This window comes from Plectropomus leopardus, chromosome 23 (genome assembly GCF_026936395.1).
Source record: "Plectropomus leopardus strain MGB_pleo_1.0 chromosome 23, ASM2693639v1, whole genome shotgun sequence".
NCBI classification, from domain to species: Eukaryota; Metazoa; Chordata; class Actinopteri; order Perciformes; family Serranidae; genus Plectropomus; species Plectropomus leopardus.
In genome coordinates, this window is record NC_142198.1 from 1,472,808 (window position 1) to 1,499,706 (window position 26,899).

The window sequence follows — 26,899 nt, forward strand, 5'->3', positions numbered from 1 at the left end:
CCTCGGCCACCTGTTTGTGAATGGGTGACTATGACATGTAGTGTGAAAGCGCTTTGAGTGGTCAAAAAGTGCTATACAAGTACAGTCCATTTACCGTGTTGTCACTCTTCATACTTCAGGTCAAGAAAAACCTGCTAGTTTTTGATTCCAACTTGGAATAAACATTTTGGGCCCTGAACCAATTTCATTTTGGCCCAAATTTTCTATACGGCTCAAAATTAAGTGCAGGAAGCAGAACAAAACTGATTCCATGTTGATGAAATGGGGTATCAGACTTGGTGTACATTGGCATCACTATGGGAGGCTTAGAGAGGGATGAGTTCATACAGTATCATATAAGTAGGTCACCACCTGTTAGTTACCTTCTGAATGTCAAGCTGTACACAAAACTCACTTGGAATATGCTTTGCGGCAGTTTTATGGTGAAAAATTTTTCAGTGTCCAAAAACCTCACAGCTCAGTGTGGACGTCACTGTCTGTCTTAACTCCCTTCAGCTGCTGTCAGAAAGAATGACATGACTTCACATTGGACACGTACAGTTTTATTGTTCTGCCATGTACACACTGCAGCTGCTATGCCTTGTTAGCGTTTCAGGTTTATTTTTTTAAGTAATAATTTGATAAAGTCATACATGCCCGCATAGATATTTGCGCTGTTAATATGTATATATTGTTATCACCATGGAAACAAGATGCTCATTTATCAAATCAATGTTCTCCTTTGACATTTCTTTTATTCTTCCATTGGATCACAAACAAAGTAAACGACAACTGAAGGATTGTATCGTTACATCGATAAAGTCTCAACTGGAGAAGAACACCAAACATACTTTATCAGCCTGTACACAATCCAACCAATGTTTGTCTACGATGGAGAAAAATCTTTGTCTTTACCTTTTGCTTTAGAACACATTCAAACAAACTCCCAAACACACACATATACACACACATACACTACTCTCAGCTTCAGCTGCTGGAGTATACAGGGATCACAGATGGATGGCAATAAATAAATGAGGAGGTTGAATATGTGGTGACTGAAGTCAGTGAAAGTTGGCCTTTGCCTGGATGTGAAGTTGATGAGATGATCCTCTGATAGCAATGATAACAAGAAACAGTCAAAACAACAACAGCAATTAAAGCAAAGCATCTCTATAGTATGTGTTGAGGATACAAACTTAAAGGATATGTCAGCTGATATTCTATAGTTTATTAATGTCAACAAACCCCATGAAGAGACCAAAACCAACAATGTGTTAATCCGTCTCTCAACACTCTCTGGTGTCCCATCCTGACTGTGTCTCGTGGCTCAGAGCCGACTGGTTACTCAATAATAAATATTTTATATTTTGTACTTTATATAAAAAGGCTCAGGCCACATTTAGACTATAATGGCCCCACTAAAACTGGAAAAGTCTTTCCATTGCGTTTTTTTTTTTTTTTTTTTTAAATCTGCGTTTATATGATAACATTGTGAAAAAACAATCCTCATGTAGATAGACGCTGCAGTATGCATTTCAGGCCAGTAATTGGTGGTGAAACTTAGTAATGACATATCATAGAAAAGCAAAGTGCAAAAAGTGTGATCTGGACGTCACTGTTCTCACAGGATCTACACATTACCAGTTTACATGGCGACAGAAGCGTGGCGTTTTCAAAAAAATAACACTCTGGAATCCTGTTTCAAAAGTTTGCATTTTCAGGCCCCAAAAAATGCCATTGTGGTGTGAACGAAAGGCCAAACCACAACAAAAGTTAAACATTTCATGCAAGAGACTGTAATGGCCCCTAAGTCATCTCCTAAAACAGCTGCTCAGGACTCACAACCACATTTGGTGCTCTCATGATTACTCTGGAAAGCAGGTATGTGGTTTAACTTATTAGAAATTACAGTGGGCACGCTCCCTTAATCAACCCCTCCAAGATGTTGTGATGTTTGTGATGCAAATTTGACCAACCCAGTGAATTCTTGGCAATTCCCTGATGATCAGCACAAAAGCCTTTGGCCTTTGGTTTTTGCTGACTTTTAGAAAAGCTGTGAAATCAGGCGTTTCATGCCTTTAATGCCAGTGAAATCCTGGAAGGACTGTAACTGTACACCCTCACCTTGTGGAACAGTTTATAAGATATCCTATTAATTAGTGCCCCACAAATGACATTATGTCCTTAACATGCAGTAACAGAGGTTAGGTTAGAGCATCGAAAGTTACTGTGGTTAGGTTTAGGAAAAGAAAAATACTAATGACAACCTTACAATGACTTAAAGTTCACATGTTCGCACGATTCCAAACATCTATAGAAAATTCCAGCATTTTGTGACGCATCCACCACCTCAAACTGCTTCCTTGTTTACTCCTCATGACATTGGTCACATGATCGCTGCCTTCCAAAATATGTGAGTTATGCACAAATTACCAGCTCATGGTTATGTGGGATTTGTTCAGATTTGTGCGCTTTACTTCTTGTATGAAAACATGCAACTGTTTTTTTAAACAGCCTGAACTGTAACTTTTTCTTGAAATGCCCTCCTCTCTAACATAGCTAAAATGATGTCACTTTTTAATGGCATTTTGTTATTTACGTAATAATAAGATAAGAATAAGGAAGTCTCAGAAAGTGTACCCTAAATGTTTTAATACATAATACAAGAAATTGTATTATAAAAGTTCACATCAAAACATTTTCTGCCGGATTTATTTGCAGCATCAACGACAATGAGAATTAAGGTGAAATACTAGTTTTACTATCGGTAATAATTGGCAGCAAAGGCAAGCTAAAATCTTTCAAATACACCTCTACTCTTCCTGATATGAGCAATGACGCAGAATAAAAGGTAAATTATAAACAAGTAAATATCTGATGATGATCTTTCTAACACAACTCTGTCTTGTAAGGGTTCAGTTAAGAATTAACACATGACGACACTATGACATCATCAGGGTTACTTTCTCAGACTTGACAAAGCTCCTCCAGCATACTATTGTTTTATCAGCTAAAGGGCCATCCCCACCAACAACAATAACTAAAAATCATTCAAACTTAAGTGCATGTTAGAGTCCACACTACAGCAACCGCTAAACTCATTCACTGGAGTGATTTCATGAACGACAGAAATACTAACAGCCAATCAGAATCTGTCTTATTTAGACGTCGCAACCAACAGAGATCCTAAAATCTAATTTAGACCACAAAATTCTGTTTTTATATTAAAAGAGATGTTTGGAGCTGTTTGGTTTTCTTTTGTTATTCCTGTCATCAGTAATTAACTCCCTGACTGTAGCAGATTCTGGCCAGTAGATGGACTTGCTGACTGTTAACAGAATAGGAAGATGAAAGAAAAAAGTCCCCCATATTGATTAAAAAACATCACCTTAATATGATGATTTATATGCAACATAACTTTTAAATTTAGATCCAAATCCTCTGAATTTAAAGTGTTCAGTTTGTTTGTCATCAGTATATTTCAATTTTTCAAGAAAATAAAATTTTAGGAGTGCTTATAATATCAGTTTCTTAATTGCAGCTTATCTCTCTCATTTAAGATTTAGGAACAACCGTTAACATGGTAGAATCACTCAATCACAGTTATTGTATGACCTATTATTGGGCTGCAGATGACAAAAAAAGTCATTTTTTTCCCCCTGAGACATGACACCAAACGCACTCTGGCACTAATGGGCTCTCTGAAGTTGGTTTTGTCTTTACTGATGTCTTCTTTGACCACTGACACAATGTCAGCACATTCATGTTGACTCATACCAAAGTATGAATGAAACTTAGAGTGTTTGATTCAATTACTGCAAAGCAGTTTACAGAATGCTATCATCCATCAGCGTGGATCCTCCATGGATGTATGGTTATGGTTATAGTTACGGTTGTAGTCCTTGGTGTGGACGGCCCTTTAGAAGTACTAACAAGTAGTAAAATGACTTTGACGTGTGAAACGGGTGAAGTGCACCAATTACCACATGCCAATTGCCCACATGGGTTTACCTGTGGGCCCCAGATAAGATGCCACTCTGGGCCCACTTGGTACCCAGGTAGCCCCTAGCATAACCCATTTTTGGCACACTTGGGTAAACCCACCCATGTGGCCATTTGGCAGGGGTCTATTTTTCAGCCCATTTACTACCTACATGGGCCATACATACAAATGTTGACTTGGTAATTTAAAACATGTCCACTAGTTTTGACTAAAGATTTTCATGGTAATGAAGAAACATCATTATTGGACAACGACCGACTTCTATGGCACAGAAAACCAAGATATATAGGGCTTTGATACACACACAATCTCTAATAATAGGTGGTTTCTTTGTCGGTTTGTTTCTGTACATGAGATTTGTTGACAAGAAGAGAAGAATAACCAGCTTTATCCTTTCAAGGCTCGATGGAGGACACTTTTCTGAGCATGGCTGCAGTACGAAGTGAGGAGAAGCAGCACGTGAAGGTGGAGTTGGAACACAGACGACGGTGAGTGATCCTCAAAAAAACATTCCTCATTACTACTTTCTTTCTCAATAGACACGCTGTATATACACACAGAGGTGGCAGCTCTGTGACGGATAACATGTGAATTCACAACACACATTAGAAAGACGTACACTTAAAACAAAATAAGGGCAGATGCATCATGGGAAGACAAAAGGTGTGACCACACAGCCTTTGTAAACTGATCAGGGTGGCTGTAAAAGAGTCCATGGTGATACACACATTCACTCCTCTCCATGAACTCTCTCTGGAACATTAATCTCATCTGTACGGTGGCCATTCTCCAGCTGAATCGGTGCATGTACAGCAGGTTGACGTGGGCTAATGTATTAAATGCTTTCCATTTTTTCAACTTTTTCACCAGTCCAAGCATGATCTTTTTCATCCCCTCTATGTACAAATGTTTACAAGAGTTCTTCAAGAAGAGGCCCGTGTGTGAGGGGAAATGTCCTAGATGCCCCCGCTGACTTTGATCCACCTTTGGTGCATCGTACTGTGATCACACCACAGCAGCCAGAAACAAAAATAATCATCCGACAGAAGGGGTGCCATCTTTGGTCACAAAAAGAGCAAATGAAACACAATGTGAAGGGAGGAAGAGTGATAAAGCATGAAAAATACTGTTTCATTATTGACAAAAAGAAAAGAAAAGAAAAGAAAAGAAAAGAAAAGAAAAGAAAGAGTGTAATCCAGTGATCAGTGAGGACAACAGGAAGGGGGGCTGGGACATCTGAGGAAGCGTATGTCACCAAAGGCTTCAGTGGAAGATGTAGGGAAAAGATTAGTGGAAGCAGCTGCTCAGTCAAAGCTCTCCTCTTCCTCTCCCTCCTCCTCCTCCTCCTCCTCCTCCTCCTCCTGGTCGTCCCCACAGTAGCGTTGGAGCAGTTGGTGCAGGTGCTGCTGCAGTGCGTCGGGCTGCAGGGCGTCTGGGTTGTCGTCCAGACGCTCCAGGTGCACATGCTTTCCCTGGACATCCCTCACCACAGTCCTCTTCTGGGTCCGACACTTACGCATCTGGCTTCTGCAGGAACAGAACTCAGAGTTACACGACGTCCAGGATAACTGTGATGGACCATCAATCATATTTACAGGTATAAACTGACAGGTACTGGTCATCCCCAGGTTCACTCTCTCAGAGGTTAAATGTGCCACATTGGCTATGGAAATCCAGGGCAAAATTACAGACATTTAATTTCCCTTCATGCACAATACAAAATTAAAATCCAAAAATCTTTTTTTTGAGAATGCATGGCTAAATAATTACAGAACACTGCATAGTTACTGCTGAAATTAAATGAAAAGTGCTGACATATAATTTATCAAAGATAACACAGCACATGAAATTGTATCTTTTAATATAATACTTTCAGGATTTGTTGCTCTTTTATTTTTGTACATTTTCACAAAATAAATATTTTATTCAACGTCAAAATATTTCCCAAAATCTGATTTGTTTTTCAATGCAATTTCCTCCAATGAATGTTTTATTTGGACTTTTTATTATCAAATAAAAACAGAGCAGAGACAGATGTTTTTGGTTGTTCTGTGGTTTGAATGAGCTGATAGAACTGATGTTAAGAGGATAATATGATGTAATGAATTTAATGAAAATCAGAATTATAAAATAAAACTCCTTTTAGTAAAATGGTACCAGAAAATTAAAGACAATGGGAATGGATGTAATTTTAGCTGATCTGAATTTAACAGATTTAAATATCAAAATAACATTTTTTTTAAAAATAATTTTTTACTCATCATGTGCACTGAAATTCAATCAACCAATCAATCATTCATTTCTAATTGAGTCTTTTTTTTCCTGTGTCTTCTTACATTGCTGGCTGCTGCTTTGTAATTGTCCATGTCTAGGATGGTTATGGTAATCCATAGTTTGGTTTCAGGTTGTACAATGTTTTAACTGCTCACACATCCAACCTCATGCTCCAAATGAACACACGCAGTGATTTCACTGTTTGATTAAATAATGTCATTGTAGTATTGGCAGCTTTGGACTGTAACATTTCTATACTGCAGTTACTGAAGACACAGTAAAGCAGCAACACAACTAAATACATTTGTGTAACAGAGTCAGTGACAAAACCACATGACCAATCAGGCAGGACTAGTTCACTGTGTCATATCTAAAAAGAGGTTAGGACAGGTCAAGGCATAATTGTACACTGTGCTAAAACTGCATGTTCACACCAATACAACAGGTAGGTCAGTGTTTGAAGTGGATCTGCAACATCTAATGGACATTTTCAAAAGTTTAGCTCAATTAATATAAAATTTAGAATGACACTGTGGCAACAAGCAATGTACCTCAGGGACACTGAAGGCTGGTACACATTAGAGGATCATTTCCGATTCCGATTTTTGGCCTGATTCGCTCCTTACGACATTTGGGGGGTTGTTCCCAATTCGGGGCTGGTCAGAACCAAATAATGTGTGAGGGGTTATCTAAATAATCCTTGTGTTACCGACTGTGTCGGAGGCTCTCTGATCTTGAATCCTACAATCGTCGGCTCCGACGGAATACTGAGTAGAAACCTGCAATAGCCAATGAGAGCAAGGAGACCGGGAAGCATCACCAAACGGATATTGCGTACATCTACAGCTCAAAAATATGGCTGGCAACTACCGGACTTCTGTATAATGTAAAATCCACACTTCACTCCATCTTTTCAGCCACGACTTGTTGTGTTTTTTCGCTGCAAAACAAGACACACGCAAGTGCATCCAGCAGACGATGGTGATCCTCCTCCATATTTGTTTTTCTTCTGATGTCACGTTTGATCACGCAATATTCCATGAGATCCCAAGTCTGTGGGATTGCCACTGTGAAATCTTAACTACAAACGGCAAGTGTGTGGTCTCACGATCTGGCTGAATCATCTAGTGTGTGCGCTCTGACGATCGTAACATTAAAAATCGTTTAAATGTGTCATTATGTCTGTGGTCTCCCACTTTAAAAATCGGTTAAGATTTAAAAGTCCTCTCGTCTGTACCAGCCTTGAGATGAATAGGCTGAAAGCCAAACATTAATTGCACTATATTGCCATTAGAGGAATCTGACAAATGCTTCAAACTCCTACAAATAGCAGCCTCAAAACTTGTCTGAATGCTTGTAAAGTTTCACTGTTAGTTGGTGTCTGACTGTTGCTGCATCTCAGATCTCAGCAATACAGCTGCTGAGAAAAACTGAACCAAGAATAGTGGTTGAAACAACCATAATACTCGTGTTGGGTAATAATAATAATAATAATAATAATAATAATAATAATAATAATAATAAATCAATTAACCTTTTTTTTCTTTAAGGGAAAATCAAGGTTTGTAGAGTAACATTAAAGGTGAGCAGACAGAGTGTATGCACACCATGCTTTCATGTTAACCTCTGCTAACTGCTCTCTTAGTAAACACCAGTCTCTGTGTGGTCATTTCTACACATTCCCATGCTGCTGTCCAACCTTTTAACCACAGAACCGTCGTCCTGCACAATCTCTTTCTCTACTACATGAGGCAGGAGCACTTTCCCAAAGCCTCCAGCATAACTCAACGCCTGGAGGGGACAGAACGAGGGAGGAGAGAGGGATCAGAGGGAGGACACAGGAAAGACAAACACTGGCAATCTGACAGAAACATCTGCTCAACATGAATTACTGACATTTTTTAAAAAAAAAACAACAAAAAACAATGTATTAGCATGTAGTAGAAGCAGAGATACATCGTGTCACAACCAACTGCACCGCCACATTTTTTTCATTTCCTTTCATAATCAATAGATAATCTCCCAAAACAATTATTCTTAGTATTTTTTGGACACACTGACCTTCTCAAAGTCCTGTCTAGCTGAAGGGAGATCTGCAGTCAGTGAAGGGTCCCCCGTCTGCTTCTCCATCCTCTCGCCTCTCACCACTGTTGTCTTGACAACCTTGCTGACCTTTCGACCTTTCACCGGCTCCACCTCAAACTCAGATTCGGTGGCGGCGCCAAGAGCCAGGGGCTCTGAGAAGGTCAGCTGCAGAGACACAAAATGTCCAGACGCCAACTATTATTTACTATGCCATTTTTATGTTTATATTTTTCTCTAATATTGTCATTGGAGCAAAACGTTGATTTTGTGTTAGCTTCAATGTTGGGCCAATATTTTCATGGCCAATGCTAATTTTGCTAACACACAATGAACTACTAGTTACTACAATGTTGAACATGGTAAACATTCTACCTGCATGTTAGCTTTGCAATTGAAAGAATATTAGCATGCTGATGTTAGCATTTAGCTCAAAGCACTGCGATACTGTAATTTAGTCTCAAAGGATGTAATTGTTGGCAGGACTGTGCTAGGTTCATTAAATGATCTTAAACAGAGACTTAAGCACCAGAATAAAGATAGGATACTGGTTTGCATCCATTATAAATAACTTCGTTCATCGATGAATGCTGCCTTTCATTTCAAGTGAGACATTTACCTCTAGTGTTTTTATGAGACACATGTGCATGCAGACCTTATAAAATGTTCCCAAGTAAAGTAGCAGAAATTTACAACAGTGGAGTTTAATTTGTATAAAGAAAATACACTTAAACGTACTTCCAAACACACTTTGGAACTGCACTTTACACAGATGTTCTGTTTCTTGGGTTTTGCTGATTCTTTGTCCACGTTTGTGTTGTAGCAAAAACTTGGTACATTTATTTTATTGTTCATCAAAATGAAGATTGACCAAGAGTACGCACTTTTTCAACATCAATTTCATGTTGTCATAGGTTGTTAATCAAACAAACTGATGAGGTCACCCTTTTTTTCCTCCGTCCAAAACTGCTGTTTCGACAGCAGTTGGCTAGTAAGCTAGCTTGCTAATTCCACCATGCTATCATGCCACATCATATATAATACATATTACCACAGTGCCACCCTGGTTACAGAGAGTAAGCAATACAATAGAAAAGGACTGTCAGCGTCCATGGCTCTGTCCGCCTGTTGGTGTCTATTTATTTTGAAAGGGCAATGGCCAATTGTGTAACTTTATCACTCACTCACTCATGGACACTTTTGTGTTTATAGGTTCGGTCTTACCTCTGTGTTGTGGCAAAAAAATTATGGGCACAGTTTCAAAGATGAGATATCTAACACACTTTAAAGTTTTAATAAATGATAATTATTTATTAATCACAAATGGAAACCAAGTGCAGATTTAAGTTTTTCTGCTATAAAACATAGGGATGTAGCTTGTATTTAACACTGACCTCTTTCTGATCTCCTTCACTGTGAAGTACAGTCCTCTTCACCACTCTGGAGACGCTGTCTCCCTCCTCGATCTGCACTGACTCCTGGTGAGAACCCTCAACAGTCACTTCCTGCGTCTCCATGCCATCTGCTGACACATACTTACGAATCACCTTGCGTGTGATCTGATGGACAAAATAGTGAGAGATTAACTTTGTATTAAGCTAATGAACACTGTCCATCATTAAGGCCAGAAACAGCAATGCAGTTTTAAGTGTTATTGTTGGATTATTTGATGTTGCTGACATCTTTGAATGGAAACTTACTTTCTTAACTACCATGTGGCCGTGCTCATCTGTGTACTTCTCCTCTGTGACGGTCTGTGCTGGGATATCTGGCAGGGTATCTGCCTGTAAAAACACAAAAGACATCCCATCAGTTCATGTGTTACTGCACAGAGGGGAACAATCAACGTGTTATTTTTTTATCAGTGAGTATTTCAAGCAACACATGATATAAATCACCCAAATATTAGCAACATCACCAAATCCACGGTCTACTTTAAAGCCTCTATGTGTATCATTTGATGCAATTTTTCAAAGTGTCAAATATTTGTGATGGCAAGTTTTGTTTTTTTTTAGTTAAAGAATTGTACACATCGTGGCTTTAACAGAACAAAGTAAATGATGTAGACGTGAATAAAATTAAAACTGTGTCAGAGTACAGAAAAAAAGAACAAATAAAACAAAATATTATTGTCATTTAAAGGCCTCTATCCACCCTTAGAAAAGTTACTCTCTACTTGCAAAATACGACTTTTGTGCCAAACACGTAAGCAAAGGTAAGCTGGTAAGTCAAGTCCAGCAAAACTGAACACCCACGGGCCCTAAAGCACCCACAAACCCTGTACCGCTCCACAGTGCACCGGGGCTGCATCATGCTTGTTTACCTGAATGATAACTCTGCGTCGGACCACCCTGGTGGTCAGCACCTCCTCCTCTGAGCTATCAGAGGACAGCATCCCTAGCTCCTCTGCTATCTCCTGGGAGACAACCAGCATGGGTCAATGTATCAGGTCTACACAGCAGCTGTTCCTTCTTTTCTCTGAACCTCACTTTTATGTTTGCTTGCCAAAAAATGTGCATTTCTATACATGAATGAGGGAATTAAAAAAAAAGAAAAGTATGGCTGTTTGCAACAGTGACGTGAGATGAAGAGAAGGCACAGTTTTCCAAAAATTCACACATGAAATAAACGTGCAAGGATGGGAACCAGTATGCGAAATACATCGAGACTAAGCCCCCTGATCAATACCTATAAATGCCCTCAAAAATGCCAAAATCAAATTTTTGCAGATCTAAAAAATAAGATAATATCTTTGGCCTCATCCATACTGTGAAGTCATTTTTTAACGTTTAACAGCAGCACAGAAAATGCAACTGATATTGTACAGACAGCTATTATACACTGTTCCACAGCTGCTAACAAGGATTCCAAAGCCAATTATAACTCTGAAAAATATACACTAAACAAAATGCAGATTAATGCATATAGACTTAACACTTCTGTTACTCCTTTCCTTGTTTGAGGGGTCTTATTTCTTACTTTAAGAGCTCAATTATGCTCAGTGGTAGATAGCCATACAGACAGATGGAGCTTCCCGTTTGTACTCAGTGTTTATTTTGTCTGTATTTATGCATGTTTTCTGAAAGTTTATGGATACGGACCATAAATCATGGGGGTAATGGAGCAAAGCGTAAGTGAGCTATGACTGCAGGAGACAATATAGACATTTAAAGAGTAGCAGCATTGAACAAATTGGTAGTAAAGTGGAAATAAATCTTTGTCCACTTCACAATGTATTTAATGGCCTCACAGAATGCCGAAATCTACAGCTAGTCTCGGTTAAAAGATACATTAGTACAACTGCCACCATCCATTTTTATGTTATGTGAAACTTTTGACTCTGCCCTCTGGTGCTATCTATTGGCTGTATCTATGTCATCATAAATGATCTCTCAACTTTGCAGGTGTGAGATGGGTTTGCACGACTCTGGAGGCGACACAAAAACGGCCATGGTAGTAAACCCACAGATAGCCAACATGACGTATTCCAGGGTGCTACTTTGTGTTTATTTAAGATCAGACAAGCGGTTGAATTGCTTTATGTAAAAGTAATTTTAAAAGCTATATGAGGCTCGTGCGTACATTGTTTTGCTTGAATCCTTGTTACCCCACAATCTCTATAATGCAGTTAATGAACCTAATGAAAAATACATTAGGTTGAAATATACTGCAATTTTCCTTAAATGTGTAGCTGAAGTATCCCTACTCTATTTTTTAAGTTTTATGTGCAGCTGAGGGCCCTCACATATTTAAATAGTATTTCGCACACTGATGGGAACAACAAGCAGAAATCAAAGGATGCAAACAGGTGCAGGTGTGAACAAAGGGTCATATGTTATAAAATCAGTTCTTTAAAGAAACTTGTAAATGTCACAGTGAAACTGCAAAAACATTACACCAACTATGTCCATGGCTATTTCAGCAACCAATGATGCAGTCTTTAATAAAGCAACTCATCATAGTTGTTACATTTTTGTTATTTTCTTGAAACTTTAGGCACTCGTGCACTCAAAAGCACTCATCAGCTTCATTTAGGTAATGTGCAAACTTGTGTGTTTTATCTTCTGAGTTTTAAATGCAGCACCACAACAACCAGTCTGGCCAGGCAAGAAAAAAAGCCAGTGCAGCACCGCACTCATGCTCAACCCCTTACCCTTCCCAGGAAGTCATCATCATCGCTATACCCTGCCTGATCTCTCGAAGGAAGCTCCTCACACACTGGGAGGTTGCCCACTGTTGGACACTCCCGTGAACCATCCGAATCATAAGCAAATTCATTGAGACTTTCACTGCCAGAGGAGAAATGCTTGTAATCTTCCACTCGGAGGAAAGGCTGAGAGGTGTACTGAGGGCTCCCTTTCAGGAAGCCAACATCAGGGCTGCTCCCAGGCAGTGGCGATGGGGGTTCAGAGATATGATAGGCAATCTCATGTTTCAGTTTCTCTTCCTCTGGTTCAGAGAAGTCAGACAAGGCTTGTCTGCAGTCAAAGAATTCCGTGTCTGAGTCAGAGTGCTGTGGACTGTCCGATCCCTTACTAAGTTCCTTTGGTAGGACCTCTGGATCAAAATCAGAGACTGTTTGCCCGGATTCGGAGAGGACTCTGTTAAAGTCTGGAGAAAACTCTAAATGTTCAACATTTGCAGACTCTCCCTTGGAGGTGTCTGCCTGAGCTGAAACTGAGTCTCTGAACACTGGGGACACCGAATCATTCAGGGATGCTTGGCTAAAATCAGAAACTCTCAGGGTTTGATGTCCTGAAAATACTGCTTCATAATCTGGTGGTACCAAAAACTGAGTAGACATGGGTGAAAATAGCTCATTGGACTGTGCTTTCTCAGGAGACAGCTCCCACTCAGGTAAAAGTGCAGGTAGAATGGGAGAAACACTTCTGTGGGTTGTGTATGTATCCTGGTCAGGCAGCTTTAGGGGAACAGATTTCATTGGCTCGTCATCATTGGACACCACACCTAGTTTATTGATTTCTTGTGTCACCGTTGTAGCAGACAACAGTTTGCTTTGCACCTGACTGTCTGTTTGAAACTGAGTTTCCTCTGGTGTCTGTGGAGAAGCCTGTAAGTGAATATCAACATGATCTAAATAAGTTCACAGTAATAAATTCAACATACAGGTTGGTATGCTCCTTAAAACTACCTCAACATTTCACCAGGTTTGCATCACTGTGCAATGGTTATTTTCCATACAGCCAACATCTCATTAGCTTCGGAACATTATATTGTGAAGCTGTTACATGCAGGTTTAAAGAAAAACAGTATGTCAACTACTCACCGTGTGTTACCTTTAATTTGTGAAGAAAACTTTTTTCTTGCATACCTCAACATTGAATGGAGAATTCAAAAAAGGTAAACAATCTTCATTTACTGAAGTAAACAGAGACTGGGTTTAATAGAACTTTATCAAAACAAACCCTCGCACAGCTCAGGACTGCCCGAAAACAGGCATTGTCACAAAAATAATACAATATAAAACACCCTCATGACACTTCTGGGAGCAGTACTCATCTATTTTATTTTTTAATTGTAGTGAAAATGCATGAGTTTGTGAAGTACTGAGCATACAACAGGATAAATAAGACTTGTATTGCACTGCATCAGTTGTGTGAGTTTGTAAAGGGATGCTTTATTTTAATTTTGCTGTTGTTAAATGTGGGCCCAGTTTACTTCAATTTATGATTTGATTTTTTTGATTCTCAGTTAATTGTGGAAGCATGTGGGAAGAGACAAATTCAAGGTGAGTAATTGATATACAAATAGGAATTTTGTGGATGAGGTATTCCTTTACAAGGAGCTTAGCATCAGGCAACTAACTAACTGAAAGAAGAACTGTAAGTATTTTAACAATGACACATTCCAGACAAATCTGGACAATTTTCAACCCACTGATGACACTCCATTTTGTTGTTAGATCATCAAGGCAGTTATGTCCTCCACCCAAGTCACGTATTAATGAATTCGTCCACAACAAAAGTAAGTCTTTGCTTGATTGTCATGCTCTCACTCTTACCCTTTGTGAGGCCATCTTGTTCTTGACTCCTCCAGCACTGACGTGTAAGAGCTTTTCTTTTCTCTTTGCATCTTGAACTGATGACAGTTTCACAGGAGAGTCTTTGCAGAAGTCTTTCTCACAAACCATGGCATGTAAAGTGGAGATACTTTCAGCTTCTGATCCACACTGGGTCCATTTGTATGACAAAACTTCTGATTGCGGCCCTTTTTGCCAGTCAGGACTGACATATCCTTTCTTAGACTTTGTCTCACTAGTTTGAATTGGTAATGATGAAGACTGGGGCAATACAGGAGATGTCACATGACTCAAAACTTGTGGTTTAGTGATGACCCTATTAGTATCTTCCCAACAAAATAATTCCTCTTCTGACTCAACCTCCTTGGGGCTCAGTGGCCTTGGGCTGTCGTCAATCCAACAGTCAATAGGTAAAGCTACAAACTCACAGTCTGACGAGAAAGACACTGGTGAATATGATCTGTCAACCTGGGGAGCATCCATAAAATAAGAAGACAATATTCTCATAAAATCAGGTACTGGTGAGTCAGGCAATAGTTTTCTGAACTCACTGATAGATGATATGGATTCACATGAGGATGGTCTGTCAGTCTCAGTGTCTCTTGATGATGTGACCATAAGCTCGCACTCTGAATCTAAATCTATTGATTCAGGTGATGATGTGCCAAGTGTAGTGGCATACTCCAATGACACTGTGAACTGAGGGATAGGAGAGTCTGGAGATAGTGACCTGTTCCCATCAAACTCAGGTGTCAATTCTAGAGATGATGGCCTGTGTTCTGCAAATTGATATTCCAAGCTTTCAAATGGCACATTATTTATATCTGATGCCAAAGTTTCAGGTGAAGATAATGTTGATCTCAAGAATATTACACATTCTGGCACTGCAACTGCAAAGTCAGGTAAGGGGGAATCTGGGGAGAGTGGTCTAAATTCATTGACTGATGTTACAGATTCTGGGGACGATGGTCTTGTTTCTTGCACCATTGAATTAGCAGACATGGGCCTGTAGTCTATCAGGGATTCTGGTGAATAGCATACATCATCAGATTTGGAAACAATCACCCAATCATCATCAGACTTTGTTTGTGCCTCAGGGATAAGTACTTCAAATGTGTACTTAGCCTGTCTGTATGGAGCTGCTTCAAAGAACAAAATGGGTTCAATCCCTGGTGGAGGTGACTCTGAAACAGATATATCAGATGTAACTTGTGCACTTGAAGAGCAAACATCATCAGTTGTGGTTATGTCTGTTGAAGCAAATGGATGTGTCCCCTCTGAAGGTAAGAGTGTGGCAATGACATCACGCTCACTTTTATCTTTTACTTTATCTTGTTTATCATCTGGAACATTAATTTCTTTTGCACTACCAATAAACTGAATAAATCCTGTTTTATTACTGAAAGTTTCTCCAGCATACTGAGGATCGTGAACCTGAGAAATCAGCTTCCATAGGTCTGCATCATAAATTAGATTATACTCAGCTGCCATAGCAGCTGATTCCTGTGGGGAGGTAGGCGCCATCGCTGATGATACATCAGTTCTAGTAGTGGTTGTTACATTTGTAATTGATACATTTTGGGGTATCGATTTATTTGGTGGCAAAAGCAATTTGTCCTCATCTATTTCGAAAAGCTCTTGTGATGCTGACCTCTCTTCTAGTGGTCTCTCTTGCTCTCCTGATCCTGCTGATTCAGGAGAATCTGGTCTACCCTCTGCACTAGATTTCCTAATGTCCTCACTCAAAGCATACTCAAGTTCTGATTCAATGGATTCTGGGGAGGATGACCTATAGCCAACATTCACAATGACATTTTCAGGCACTCCTGTACTGTATTCAGGTATTGGTGAGTCTGGTGACAGAGCCTGGTATTCATCTTCAGATGCCCCTGAGCCAGGTGAATGGGGTCTATTTTCATAAATATGTGTTCCCGGGCTTATAACAATGTATTCTACATCAGAACAGGTTGACTCAGGGGATGTTGACCTATATCCACAAATAGTTTCAGGTAATCCAAACACTGGTTGCATAAAGTCAGGTAAAGGTGAATCAGGTGAATGTCCAATTGATGCTAAAGATTCAGCAGATGAAGGTCTGTTTTCCAAGAATGTGGGGGAGGATAATTCCATTTCCCAATCTGACAACAGTGACTCAGGTGAAGTGGACCTCAAGTCCACATGACATATGGTGGACTCTTGTAGTGCCTGTTTAAATTTGGGAATGGGTGAGTCTGGCGAAAGAGATCTAAATTCATCTTTGAATGTAACTGAACCAGGAGATGCTGCTCTGTCCTCAAAAAGCCAGGGGATACACAAATCTGTCTCTAACTCCTCATCTGAATATACCGGGTCAGGTGATGTGGACCTGTATCTGACTCCAAATATAATGGGTGCACTTATGTTGTACTGGGGTAAGGGAGAGTCAGGAGACAAACATCTCAGATCAGATTCAGACACCTCTGATTGATGCGATTCCAATCTGTCATCAAAATCAAACATTTGTGAAATCAAAGGTGCATATTCTATTTCTGAAGACTCAGAATCAGGTGAAGATGACCTGGAAGCATTAAACTCAGGATATGTCTCTGGCAAAGCCTGTCTGAAATCAGGTATAGGGGAATCAGGAGACAGTCTTCGGTATTTACTAAGAGATACTAAGGACTCGGGAGAAGATCGGTCTTCTATAACCGTTGGGAAAGATAACTCAATTTCCTCATCAAGATCAGACACCTGTGATTCAGGTGAAATGGACCTTAGGAACATGTGTGATATGAAGGACAGCTGTAGTACCTCAGTATATGCGGGAATGGGTGAGTCTGGCGAAAGTGCTCTAAATTCATCTTCGGATGACGCTGAACCAGGAGATGCTGCTCTGTCCTCAAAAAGCCAGGGGATACACAAATCTGTCTCTAAATCCTCATCTGAATATACTGGGTCAGGTGATATGGATCTGCATCTGACTCCAAACATAGTGGGTGCAGTCATGGTGTACTGAGGTAAGGGAGAGTCAAGAGACAAGCATCTTAAATCAAATTCAGACTCCCCTGATTGACACGAATCTGCTCTGTCCTCAAAATCAAGCATCTGTGAAATCAAAGGTACATATTCTATTTCTGAAGTCTCTGATTCAGGTGAAGAAGACCTAAAGTCCATATGGGATATTCTGGACTCTTGTTCTGCCTGTGTAAAGTCAGGAATGGGTGAATCTGGTGAAAGAGGTCTAAATTCATCTTTTGATGTAGCTGAACCAGGAGATGCTGCTCTGTCCTCAAAAAGCCAGGGGATACACAAATCTGTCTCTAAATCCTCATCTGAATATACCAGGTCAGGTGATGTGGACCCGTGTCTGACTCCAAATATAATGGGTGCACTTATGTTGTACTGGGGTAAGGGAGAGTCAGGAGACAAACATCTCAGATCAGATTCAGACACCTCTGATTGATGCGATTCCAATCTGTCATCAAAATCAAACATTTGTGAAATCAAAGGTGCATATTCTATTTCTGAAGACTCAGAATCAGGTGAAGATGACCTGGAAGCATTAAACTCAGGATATGTCTCTGGCAAAGCCTGTCTGAAATCAGGTATAGGGGAATCAGGAGACAATCTTCGGTATTTACTAAGAGATACTAAGGACTCGGGAGAAGATCGGTCTTCTATAACCGTTGGGAAAGATAACTCAATTTCCTCATCAAGATCAGACACCTGTGATTCAGGTGAAATGGACCTTAGGAACATGTGTGATATGAAGGACAGCTGTCGTACCTCAGTATATGCGGGAATGGGTGAGTCTGGCGAAAGTGCTCTAAATTCATCTTCGGATGACGCTGAACCAGGAGATGCTGCTCTGTCCTCAAAAAGCCAGGGGATACACAAATCTGTCTCTAAATCCTCATCTGAATATACTGGGTCAGGTGATATGGATCTGCATCTGACTCCAAACATAGTGGGTGCAGTCATGGTGTACTGAGGTAAGGGAGAGTCAAGAGACAAGCATCTTAAATCAAATTCAGACTCCCCTGATTGACACGAATCTGCTCTGTCCTCAAAATCAAGCATCTGTGAAATCAAAGGTACATATTCTATTTCTGAAGTCTCTGATTCAGGTGAAGAAGACCTAAAGTCCATATGGGATATTCTGGACTCTTGTTCTGCCTGTGTAAAGTCAGGAATGGGTGAATCTGGTGAAAGAGGTCTAAATTCATCTTTTGATGTAGCTGAACCAGGAGATGCTGCTCTGTCCTCAAAAAGCCAGGGGATACACAAATCTGTCTCTAAGTCCTCATCAGAATATACTGATCCAGGTGATGTGGATCTACACATTGCTGTTAATATGAAAGGTTCAGTATGGATGTATTGAGGTACTGGAGAGTCTGGGGACAAATGTTGGTATTCATAGAAAGATGACATTGACTGCGAAGAATCCACCCTCCCCTCGACTTCAAACAGCGGAGACATTAGTGGGTCAAAGTCTGCATCTGATGCCACTGAATCTGGTGATAATGACCTGTAAGTGTTAACATAATCATACAGAACTGGCAAAGCTGGCCAAAACTTAGATATGGGAGTATCAGGAGAGAGTCTTCTGTATTTACTGACTGATGTTAAAGACTCAGGAGATGAGGGTCGGCTCTCCAATAACACTGAGAGAGATAATTCCATTTCAATGCTCAAATCTGACAATACTGACTCGGGTGAAGAGGATCTATATTCCATGTGTGTGATTAATGACTCTTGTACCACCTGTGTAAACTCTTGAATAGGTGAGTCTGGTGATAGAGCTCTGAATTCATCCAACGAGCCAGCTGAATCAGGAGACAACGATCTGAAATTTGACGTTAGCATCAAAGATGCAGAGGAAAATGTCCTGTATTCCAGTTCAGAATCAGGTGACAGAGGTCTCTCTTCTTCTTCCTCTAGTTCTAACGACTCCGGAGAAGCTGGTCTGTCTTCAGTATCAGGTGGGGAATTCATCAAAGATGCATATTCATCATCTGATGTATTTGATACAGGGGGTGGTGACCTAAACCCAATAAACGACGGAAAACATTCAACTACTCTTGCCATGAACTGAGGTACAGGTGAATCTGGTGGCAGAGCCTGGTGCTCATCTCCAGATACCCATGAGTCAGGTGATGGAGGTCGACGATCATTGAACACTGATGAAGATGATACATCTTCATTCTCTATATATGAAAAACAAAATGACTCAGGGGATGGAGATCTGTATTCAGCAGTTGAAGTAGCTGGGTGAAGTATAGCCTGTCTGAATTCAGGTATCGGTGAATCAGGTGAAAATGCCCTGAACTCATTTTCAGAACTTGCCACTGAGTCTGGTGAGAGTGGCTGCATGTTAATTTCTGATGTCGCTGAATCAGAAGAATCTGGTCTATCTTGAATGCAGAATTCTGAAGGAAAGAACTCTGATGAACCCTCAAGATCTGAGGCACCTGATTCAGGTGAGGAAGATCTAGATCCACCAAATAAAACAGGAGAGCTCTGTAAATCTGGCCTAAAGTCAGGCACTGGTGAGTCAGGTGAGAAAAGCCCATTTTTGCTTAGTGATGCTTCTGATTCAGGAGATGATAACCTCGAAGACAAAGCAGCAACATCAAATTGCTCAAGTTCTGAATCTGACACAGGATCGGAAGATGGTGCCCTGTTATGTTCCACTGAGGATTCAGGAATTGAGACAGAAAGTTGAAGAAAAATTGATGAATCTGGACACAAAGGTCTGTACTCATCTAAAGAGATTCCTGTCTCCTGCAAATCAGCCTTCGGAATACTTAGTAACTTCAGGGCCTCAGGTGAGAGAGACCTACATTCTGTCTCTGTCTCTTCTGCACTTGAATCAAGCACAACACATTCTTTATTAATATCCTCATATTCAAACATTTCAGCTCTATTTACAAAGGCTTCTCCAATAAAATGGGGATCATGCAGTTGACATATGAGCTGGTTTGTTCTATATATTGCATCAGCAGCTGATTCCTCAAGCACGGAAACAACTGCTTCACTTATCAGTGTGCCGGGTGGTAAAGACCTGTACTCTGGCACTGGGCTCTCTTTTCCCTCAGTCTTTCTTTGCATTGCTTGATGAACATCTGCATCTGATGAATCTGCAATGTCCAGCTTCACACCACCCTCCAACTCTTCCTCCTTCACACCTGAATCCTCTGGAACATACTCAGTTCTTATCCCTGCATACTTGAAAACAGCAGTTTTACTGGAAAAAGTCTGCCCAACATATTGGGGATCACGTATTTGAGAAATGAGCCTCCAAAGTTCAGCATCATAAACAAGCCTATACACTGGTACCCTTATTGCCTTTAGAGGTAAGGTTTGACTACTACCGGCAAATGGTCTCTCTGTGGTCCCTAATACTTGAGAATCTGGTGAGTCAGGCCTTTGCTCACAAATACTTATACCTACATCTGATTGTGTATATTCAATATCAGAAACCACTGACTCGGGAGAAGATGATCTATGAGCAATAACTAAAACTGATTCAGTCAGCCCTGTTTTGAATTCTGGTATCGATGAGTCACCTCTGTATTCATCTCCGGAAACTACTGACTTGGGTGAGGATTGTCTAACTCCAGAGAACAGTTGTGACAGAGACACAGCCCCATATTCTAAATCTGAACAAACTGAAAAAGTTGACGAGGATCTTGACAGTGCCGTCCAACCACCAAATTCTGCTAAACCCTGTCCAAACACAGGGATGGGTGACTCAGGTGAAAGTGGCCTGTTTTCATCAATGGAACATGGGGATGTTGGTCTGTTCTGAGCAAAGAATTCTGATGAAGAGACAGACACACAGTCTAAATCAGAGGTTATTGATTGAACTGATGAAGATCGATCCAATGTGGCAATTTTAACTGATTCCGCTAAAGACGGTCTAAAGTCAGGGATAGGTGATTCTGGCGATAGTGTCCTGTACATGTTTACAGATGTTACTGAATCAGGAGAAGCTGATCTGTCTTCAAAAAGAAAAGAAATGTTTATATCTCTCTCCAGATCCAGATCTGACAATGCTGACTCTGTTGACATTGACCTGTGATAAACTTGAAGAGGTCCAGAGAAAGAGACAAAGAACTGAGGGATAGGGGAATCTGGCAGTAAAGCTCCCTGACTATCTACAGATCTCCCTGAGTTGGATGAATCTGGAGACATGGGTCTCTCTCCTTCAGAATCAGGTGACAATGATCTTCTGTAATTTTCGGATTGCAAAGCAGCAGCTTCATCTTCAGTCATTACATCTAACTTGGTCTGGTAAGACTCTGTCTTTGTTTCAGCAAACTGAAATACTCCTATTTTACTCATGAAATTTTCTCCTACATACTGCGGGTCATGAATTTGAGAGATGAGCTTCCAGAGTTCTGCATCATATGATAAACTGTAGACTGGTTCTGAATATTCTGTTAAGGATAGTGGAATATGATGCTGAGTTACAGAAACTGAAGACTCTCTGGGTAACTGATGATCATCGGGAACATTTGTACTAAATGCTAATGGTTGATAATTAGATGCAGATTCTGGAGACAAAAGAGGTGACAGAGCTTGAACAGGTCCTTGTGTCTCCTCATACGTATCCCTAAACTCAGATGATTCTTTTCCATATTTTGTAACATTCTGCACAGTTTTATTATCAGATTTGACTGATTTTTTTGATTTTTTCTTTCTGGCCAATTTTCTCTCCTTAGTAATGGGGTTGTACATTTCCTCCTTTGCATTTTCTTCATCAAGAAACTCATGACAGAATTCTTTTGTAACTTTAGCTGACCAGACCTCAGCTCCTGCTGGTGGTGTGAAAACGTTTTGGTTAAATTGACTGACATCAGGCACAACTGATTGTATCTTAGCAATTTCAGTTTCATTATGTTTCATAGGATTTTCTTCTTTAGATTTGGATGAAACAAAGGTTGAATATTTTTCTTGAGTTTTTGACTTCTCTAGACCAGTAATTATATTTGTTTTTGTTTCAAATTGCTCTTCAGCAAATGCTTGATCTTCCACAACAATAGCTCGTTCATGCTTTGTGTCTTTCTCAAGAGTTAGGTGAGTTGTAGGATTATGCCCATAATCACTTTCAGAACCACTTGAATCAGGAGATAAAGGCCGTTTCTCAAAATATGATAGCAATGGCATGGCCTCATACTCTGTGCCTGACAACTCAGATTCTGGTGATGATGAATGATCATTGATAGCAACAGCATGGTGCTCAGACAGTGTATATTGCGGTATGGGAGAATCTGGAGGGAGAAACTCACTGAATGTTTCTGATTCAGGAGAGGATGCTCTAATGTCTAACATTACTGACTGTGGAGACATTGGTCTATAGTCAGGTACTGACTCTGGTGAAAGTGGTCTTTCCTCAATATCAGATACAGATATAATAAACCAATCATCATCATCCTCGGGTACCGATTCTACTGATGTTGATGGATTGTTTTGTGTATCAAATACTAATGGTTCCAATGATTTTCTTCCTTCATCAGCATGTATGGGCTTACACACTATCTCTGCAGATTCAGTTGATTCAGGGATGGGTAATCTCTGTCCACCAACAGTTAAAACAGAATCAGATTCATCTCCAGATGAAGCTGCATCAGGTGATGAAGCTCTATCTTCATGGCTGACTATTGCTGGAGACATGGAGCCATATTCTACATCTGAGCATTCCTGTGATTCAGGTGAAATGAACCTTTCCTCTATCATTACAATAGCTGAGTCAGGCCAGCTGTGACTTAATTTGGGTATAGATGAATCCGGTGAAAGTGCCTTATATTCATTTACAGATGCTAGAGATTCTTGGGATGATGGCCTGTTTTCAAGAGGCTTTGATAACAAAAGTGTAGTTTCAAAATCCAGATCTGATGACACTGGCTCAGGTGATGATGATCTACACTGACAAGTTGTAAAGGACTCAGAGACTTGTCTAAATTGTGGGATAGGGGAGTCTCGTGGTAGCTTACAATGTGCAGTAATGCACCCACCGGATTCAGGAGATGATGGTCTCATCTCATGCAAACCAGGCCTCACATGCTCAAAAGACGTAAAAAAATACGGAATCGTTTCTAAAATGTCAGACTCAGGTGACGCTGCTCTGTCTTCTATGTCAAAAGTTAATGACTGAGGTGAAATAGATCTCTCACCACTATAATCACTGCCTAGTGATACTGGCCCTCCAAATGGTCTTTTGTTTGAAACCATTGGTGTTAATGGTCTTTCCTCTGCCCCTGATGTTAACAGCATATGGATGTCTCCTGGTGCACTCAGTAATGGTTGCCCCTGGGCAGAAGTCCCAACGTCACCAGTTTCCCATGGAGAAACAGGAGGTGGTAGGGGAGACAATGGCCTGAATTGAGGTATTGGAGAATCTGGTGCAAGAAAATTAAGCTCATTAACTGACAATGCTGAATCAGGCGTTGAGGCCCTACTCTCAGTTTGTAATATTGCTATTTCAGTCACACATTCACATGAAGATGATCCATCATGAACTAAGCTATTAAGGTCACAAATGGTTTCACATGTGGATTCAGGTAAACAGGATCTATATCTGGATGCATTAATGTCAGATGTAGACTCTACAGAGACAACAACCTCATTTTCATTCTGTCTGGATGACATTGTCTTCTCAAAGCTATACTCAGCTTTTGGTATGTCTAACTTATCCACTGAATAAATATCTATCTTCTCAAAAGTTGAGTCATGTGACCTCTGAATGAAGCCCGTTGAACTCATGAGTTTTGGTTTTTCAGACAATAAACTTGGAATGGTACAAGTGACAGAAGGACCTGCTAATGCCTGATTGGCAGTCTTGGTTTGATTCATGCCATGAAGGGAAGTGACATCAAGGTCCCCTGACATTAAGACTTGGTGAACATCAATCTTATGCTCAGAGTTTGAAACATTTTCATCAACATTCATGTGTTTTGCAGCTCCCACAAGTTCATCTTTCCTGGCTCCAGCTTGATTTGCATCTTCAGGGGCTGCATTCATCACCACTGCGGACACATCCTCACTATCTGAATCGATAAACTCAACATCATATCCATACAAGACTTGATAGAGTCGACGTGAAACTTCTTCCACGTGTGTTCTAGCCATTTGTTTGGTCTGCTTGGATTCTGTCGTTGCGGAACCAGAAGGAGGCACAGAGGTGGTCTCAGTTGGTAGTGGCCTTTGTTCACTTGTAGGTTGTTCCGTAAAGCAAACCTTTTCAGTGACCTCTTCGGTTTCTGTGAGCTCCATAGAAAGTTTTCTAAAGTCTTGTTCAGCTTGATCACACTCAATCAAGCTATCTCCAAAATCGGTCATAGATAACGGTCGACTCTCGCATACGCCTGTCCGAGAACTATTGGAAGACTCTCGCCAAGGCAGCGGTGACAAGTGATGAGCACTGTATTGAGAATGGGTAGTTTGCAGACACTCCAAGCTCCACTCCTCTCCCCCCTCTGCCCCCTCACATCCAGCAGCCCCTTCATCATCACAAGGCTGTACAGTGGGGTAAGGAGGTGGGGAAATTTGGGCGCATAATATGGGTCTCCCTTTGTACAGAGGGTCTATCACATGGGATCGAAGGTTGTAAGGGGAGGTGCAGTACAATGTGAAGAAAGGACTTACTTGTTTCAAACTGCCTGTGTGTACTGTGTCTGTCAATTCCTCATATACTCTTTGTGATGAGCTGTGAAAAAAAACCCAATATTCAGTTATTGAATGAGTGATCAATTTAATTCTATTAAAAATACAAGCTAAAAGTATTTCATATTTAAACAAGTATTTCTACAAATACCAATTTAAAACATGTAAACATACAGTAATGTTTACAAAATTAGTATACGGGTAACTAAAATCTGAAAAGTCATCCCTTTTTGAGATCGGAAATCTATGTCAAACTGAGTTTCAAATTTATTATTATTGGAAGGAATATTAATAAGTTAATGTGGATGTGGTCACTTGAAACCATTCTAGTTACTTACTGTGTTGACTCCATCTCTTTTTCTAGTTTCTCTTTCTGGGCATTTCTAAGAAAGCCTGTTGCTGTGGCGTCTGTCTCTGGTCGCCCTGCTGTCTCGTGAAGTGATGACAAACTGGTGGACAGGTCCTCTGCTGACACCATGGGTACCTCTTGCCCTGAGCCTGGACTCCTACTTGTGGCCTCTGTACGCCTGCCTGGCCTGGGGCTGTCTATGTCCTCATGAAGAGCGGAAAAACCTGACAAAGGATTATATAAAAGAATTTTATCAGTTGGAAGTAATGAGTTAGAACTTTCATGTTGATAGACAAAACATCAGTTTGCTTTAAGTTAACATTGATGTGTATACCTTCACTATGATCCAGTGCTATGGTCCGCTCTATTTCTGCATAGGTATGTGATGATGTCTCCTCCTGAGTGGACTTGATTATCTTGGTTTCAATGAGGTGAACGATGTCCATTCGGTTGATCTTAGTCAGTCTTTTAATCAGTGTTGCTTCTGTTGAAACATAAAACAGACACAAAAGTTCCACTTTACATTTGAATGAAAACTTCTACTTTGTCGTTTTGAAAAAGCAGTCTAAGAAATAATTGGATCCCTACTTGGGACCAAGGTTTTCAAGTCACAAGTAAGTCCAGAGTCAGAGTCCCAGGCCAAAAAGTCTGAAAAAAAAAGTCTAAAAGACCCAAGTCTTTTAAACTTTTTAAACTTAGATTTGTGACCTAAAGACGTCATTGTGCGTGCTTCATCAAAAATAATGCCATTTTAACAACAGAGTAATATTATACAAAATTTCCAAAAATCATGAACACAAATTTGTACTAATGGTTAAAATAAGTTGTTGGAAGCTTTTACATCTCTGTAATTTTCACCCCATATTTTTAACCCACTGAAAGTCATTTTTTATTGACCGCCATGTACTTTTGCACATGAACAGAATTATTTGTAGTATCATTTTTTCGAGCTGGTGCTCAGTAGTGTAACATTAGTTCTTTGTGGTTCTGTCCTGCAGCTTGATTGGGTGCTGTTGGATTAGTTCAAACAAAGTGCATCTAGAAATTAAGTGTCACTTTATGAAATAATCTGTGGCACACTTTTCAGATAACATACTTTTTAATCTTTGGGTCTGGGCGAAGGTAAAAGTATTTTCAAGTCAAAAGTCACAAGTAATTGGTGTTGTATTTTGACAAGTAAGGCCTAAAGTTATCCAGTTTGTAACTCAAGTCCAAGTCATGCGACTCGAGTTCACACCTCTGCTTATCACGAACCTGTGGTATGCTTCCCCTCTCTCTCTACCCACAGTTTCAAAAGGGCATGGCTTTGGTCTTGTAGTGAGTTGGGGTTTTCAATCCTTATTAGGTTGATCCTCTCCTCACTGAAGTCTAGTTCTCGTGCCAACTCTATGGAAAAATATAAGACATAATAGTGATTATGATGATTTTAAGAAAGTTCTGAAATGTTTGTTTTTGAGACCCTGACAAACACTGAAATTAATGTATAATTGGTGTATTTTCTATAGCTTCATCACTGCTACTA

General features: G+C 40.2%; 1 protein-coding gene across 2 annotated transcripts in view; it reads right to left on the reverse strand.

Annotated features, from left to right (window-relative positions):
* Positions 1–526: 526 nt before the first annotated feature.
* Positions 527–26,899, reverse strand: part of LOC121962375 (ankyrin-2) — a 107,426-nt gene continuing 81,053 nt past the window's right edge. Inside the window, exons 45-55 of one of the 2 annotated variants that reach the window (XM_088073732.1) lie at positions 26,632–26,763; positions 25,712–25,861; positions 25,367–25,601; positions 25,011–25,071; positions 12,495–13,412; positions 10,665–10,757; positions 10,042–10,125; positions 9,736–9,900; positions 8,321–8,509; positions 7,959–8,050; positions 527–5,512 (exon numbers count right to left, since the gene is read on the reverse strand). In XM_088073732.1, coding sequence (XP_087929858.1) covers positions 5,290–5,512; positions 7,959–8,050; positions 8,321–8,509; positions 9,736–9,900; positions 10,042–10,125; positions 10,665–10,757; positions 12,495–13,412; positions 25,011–25,071; positions 25,367–25,601; positions 25,712–25,861; positions 26,632–26,763 — 2,342 coding nt within the window. In that variant the 3' untranslated portion in view covers positions 527–5,289. Of the gene's footprint in view, positions 5,513–7,958; positions 8,051–8,320; positions 8,510–9,735; positions 9,901–10,041; positions 10,126–10,664; positions 10,758–12,494; positions 13,413–14,363; positions 24,837–25,010; positions 25,072–25,366; positions 25,602–25,711; positions 25,862–26,631; positions 26,764–26,899 lie in introns of those variants that run through there. The other variant, XM_088073731.1, reaches the window with a different exon arrangement.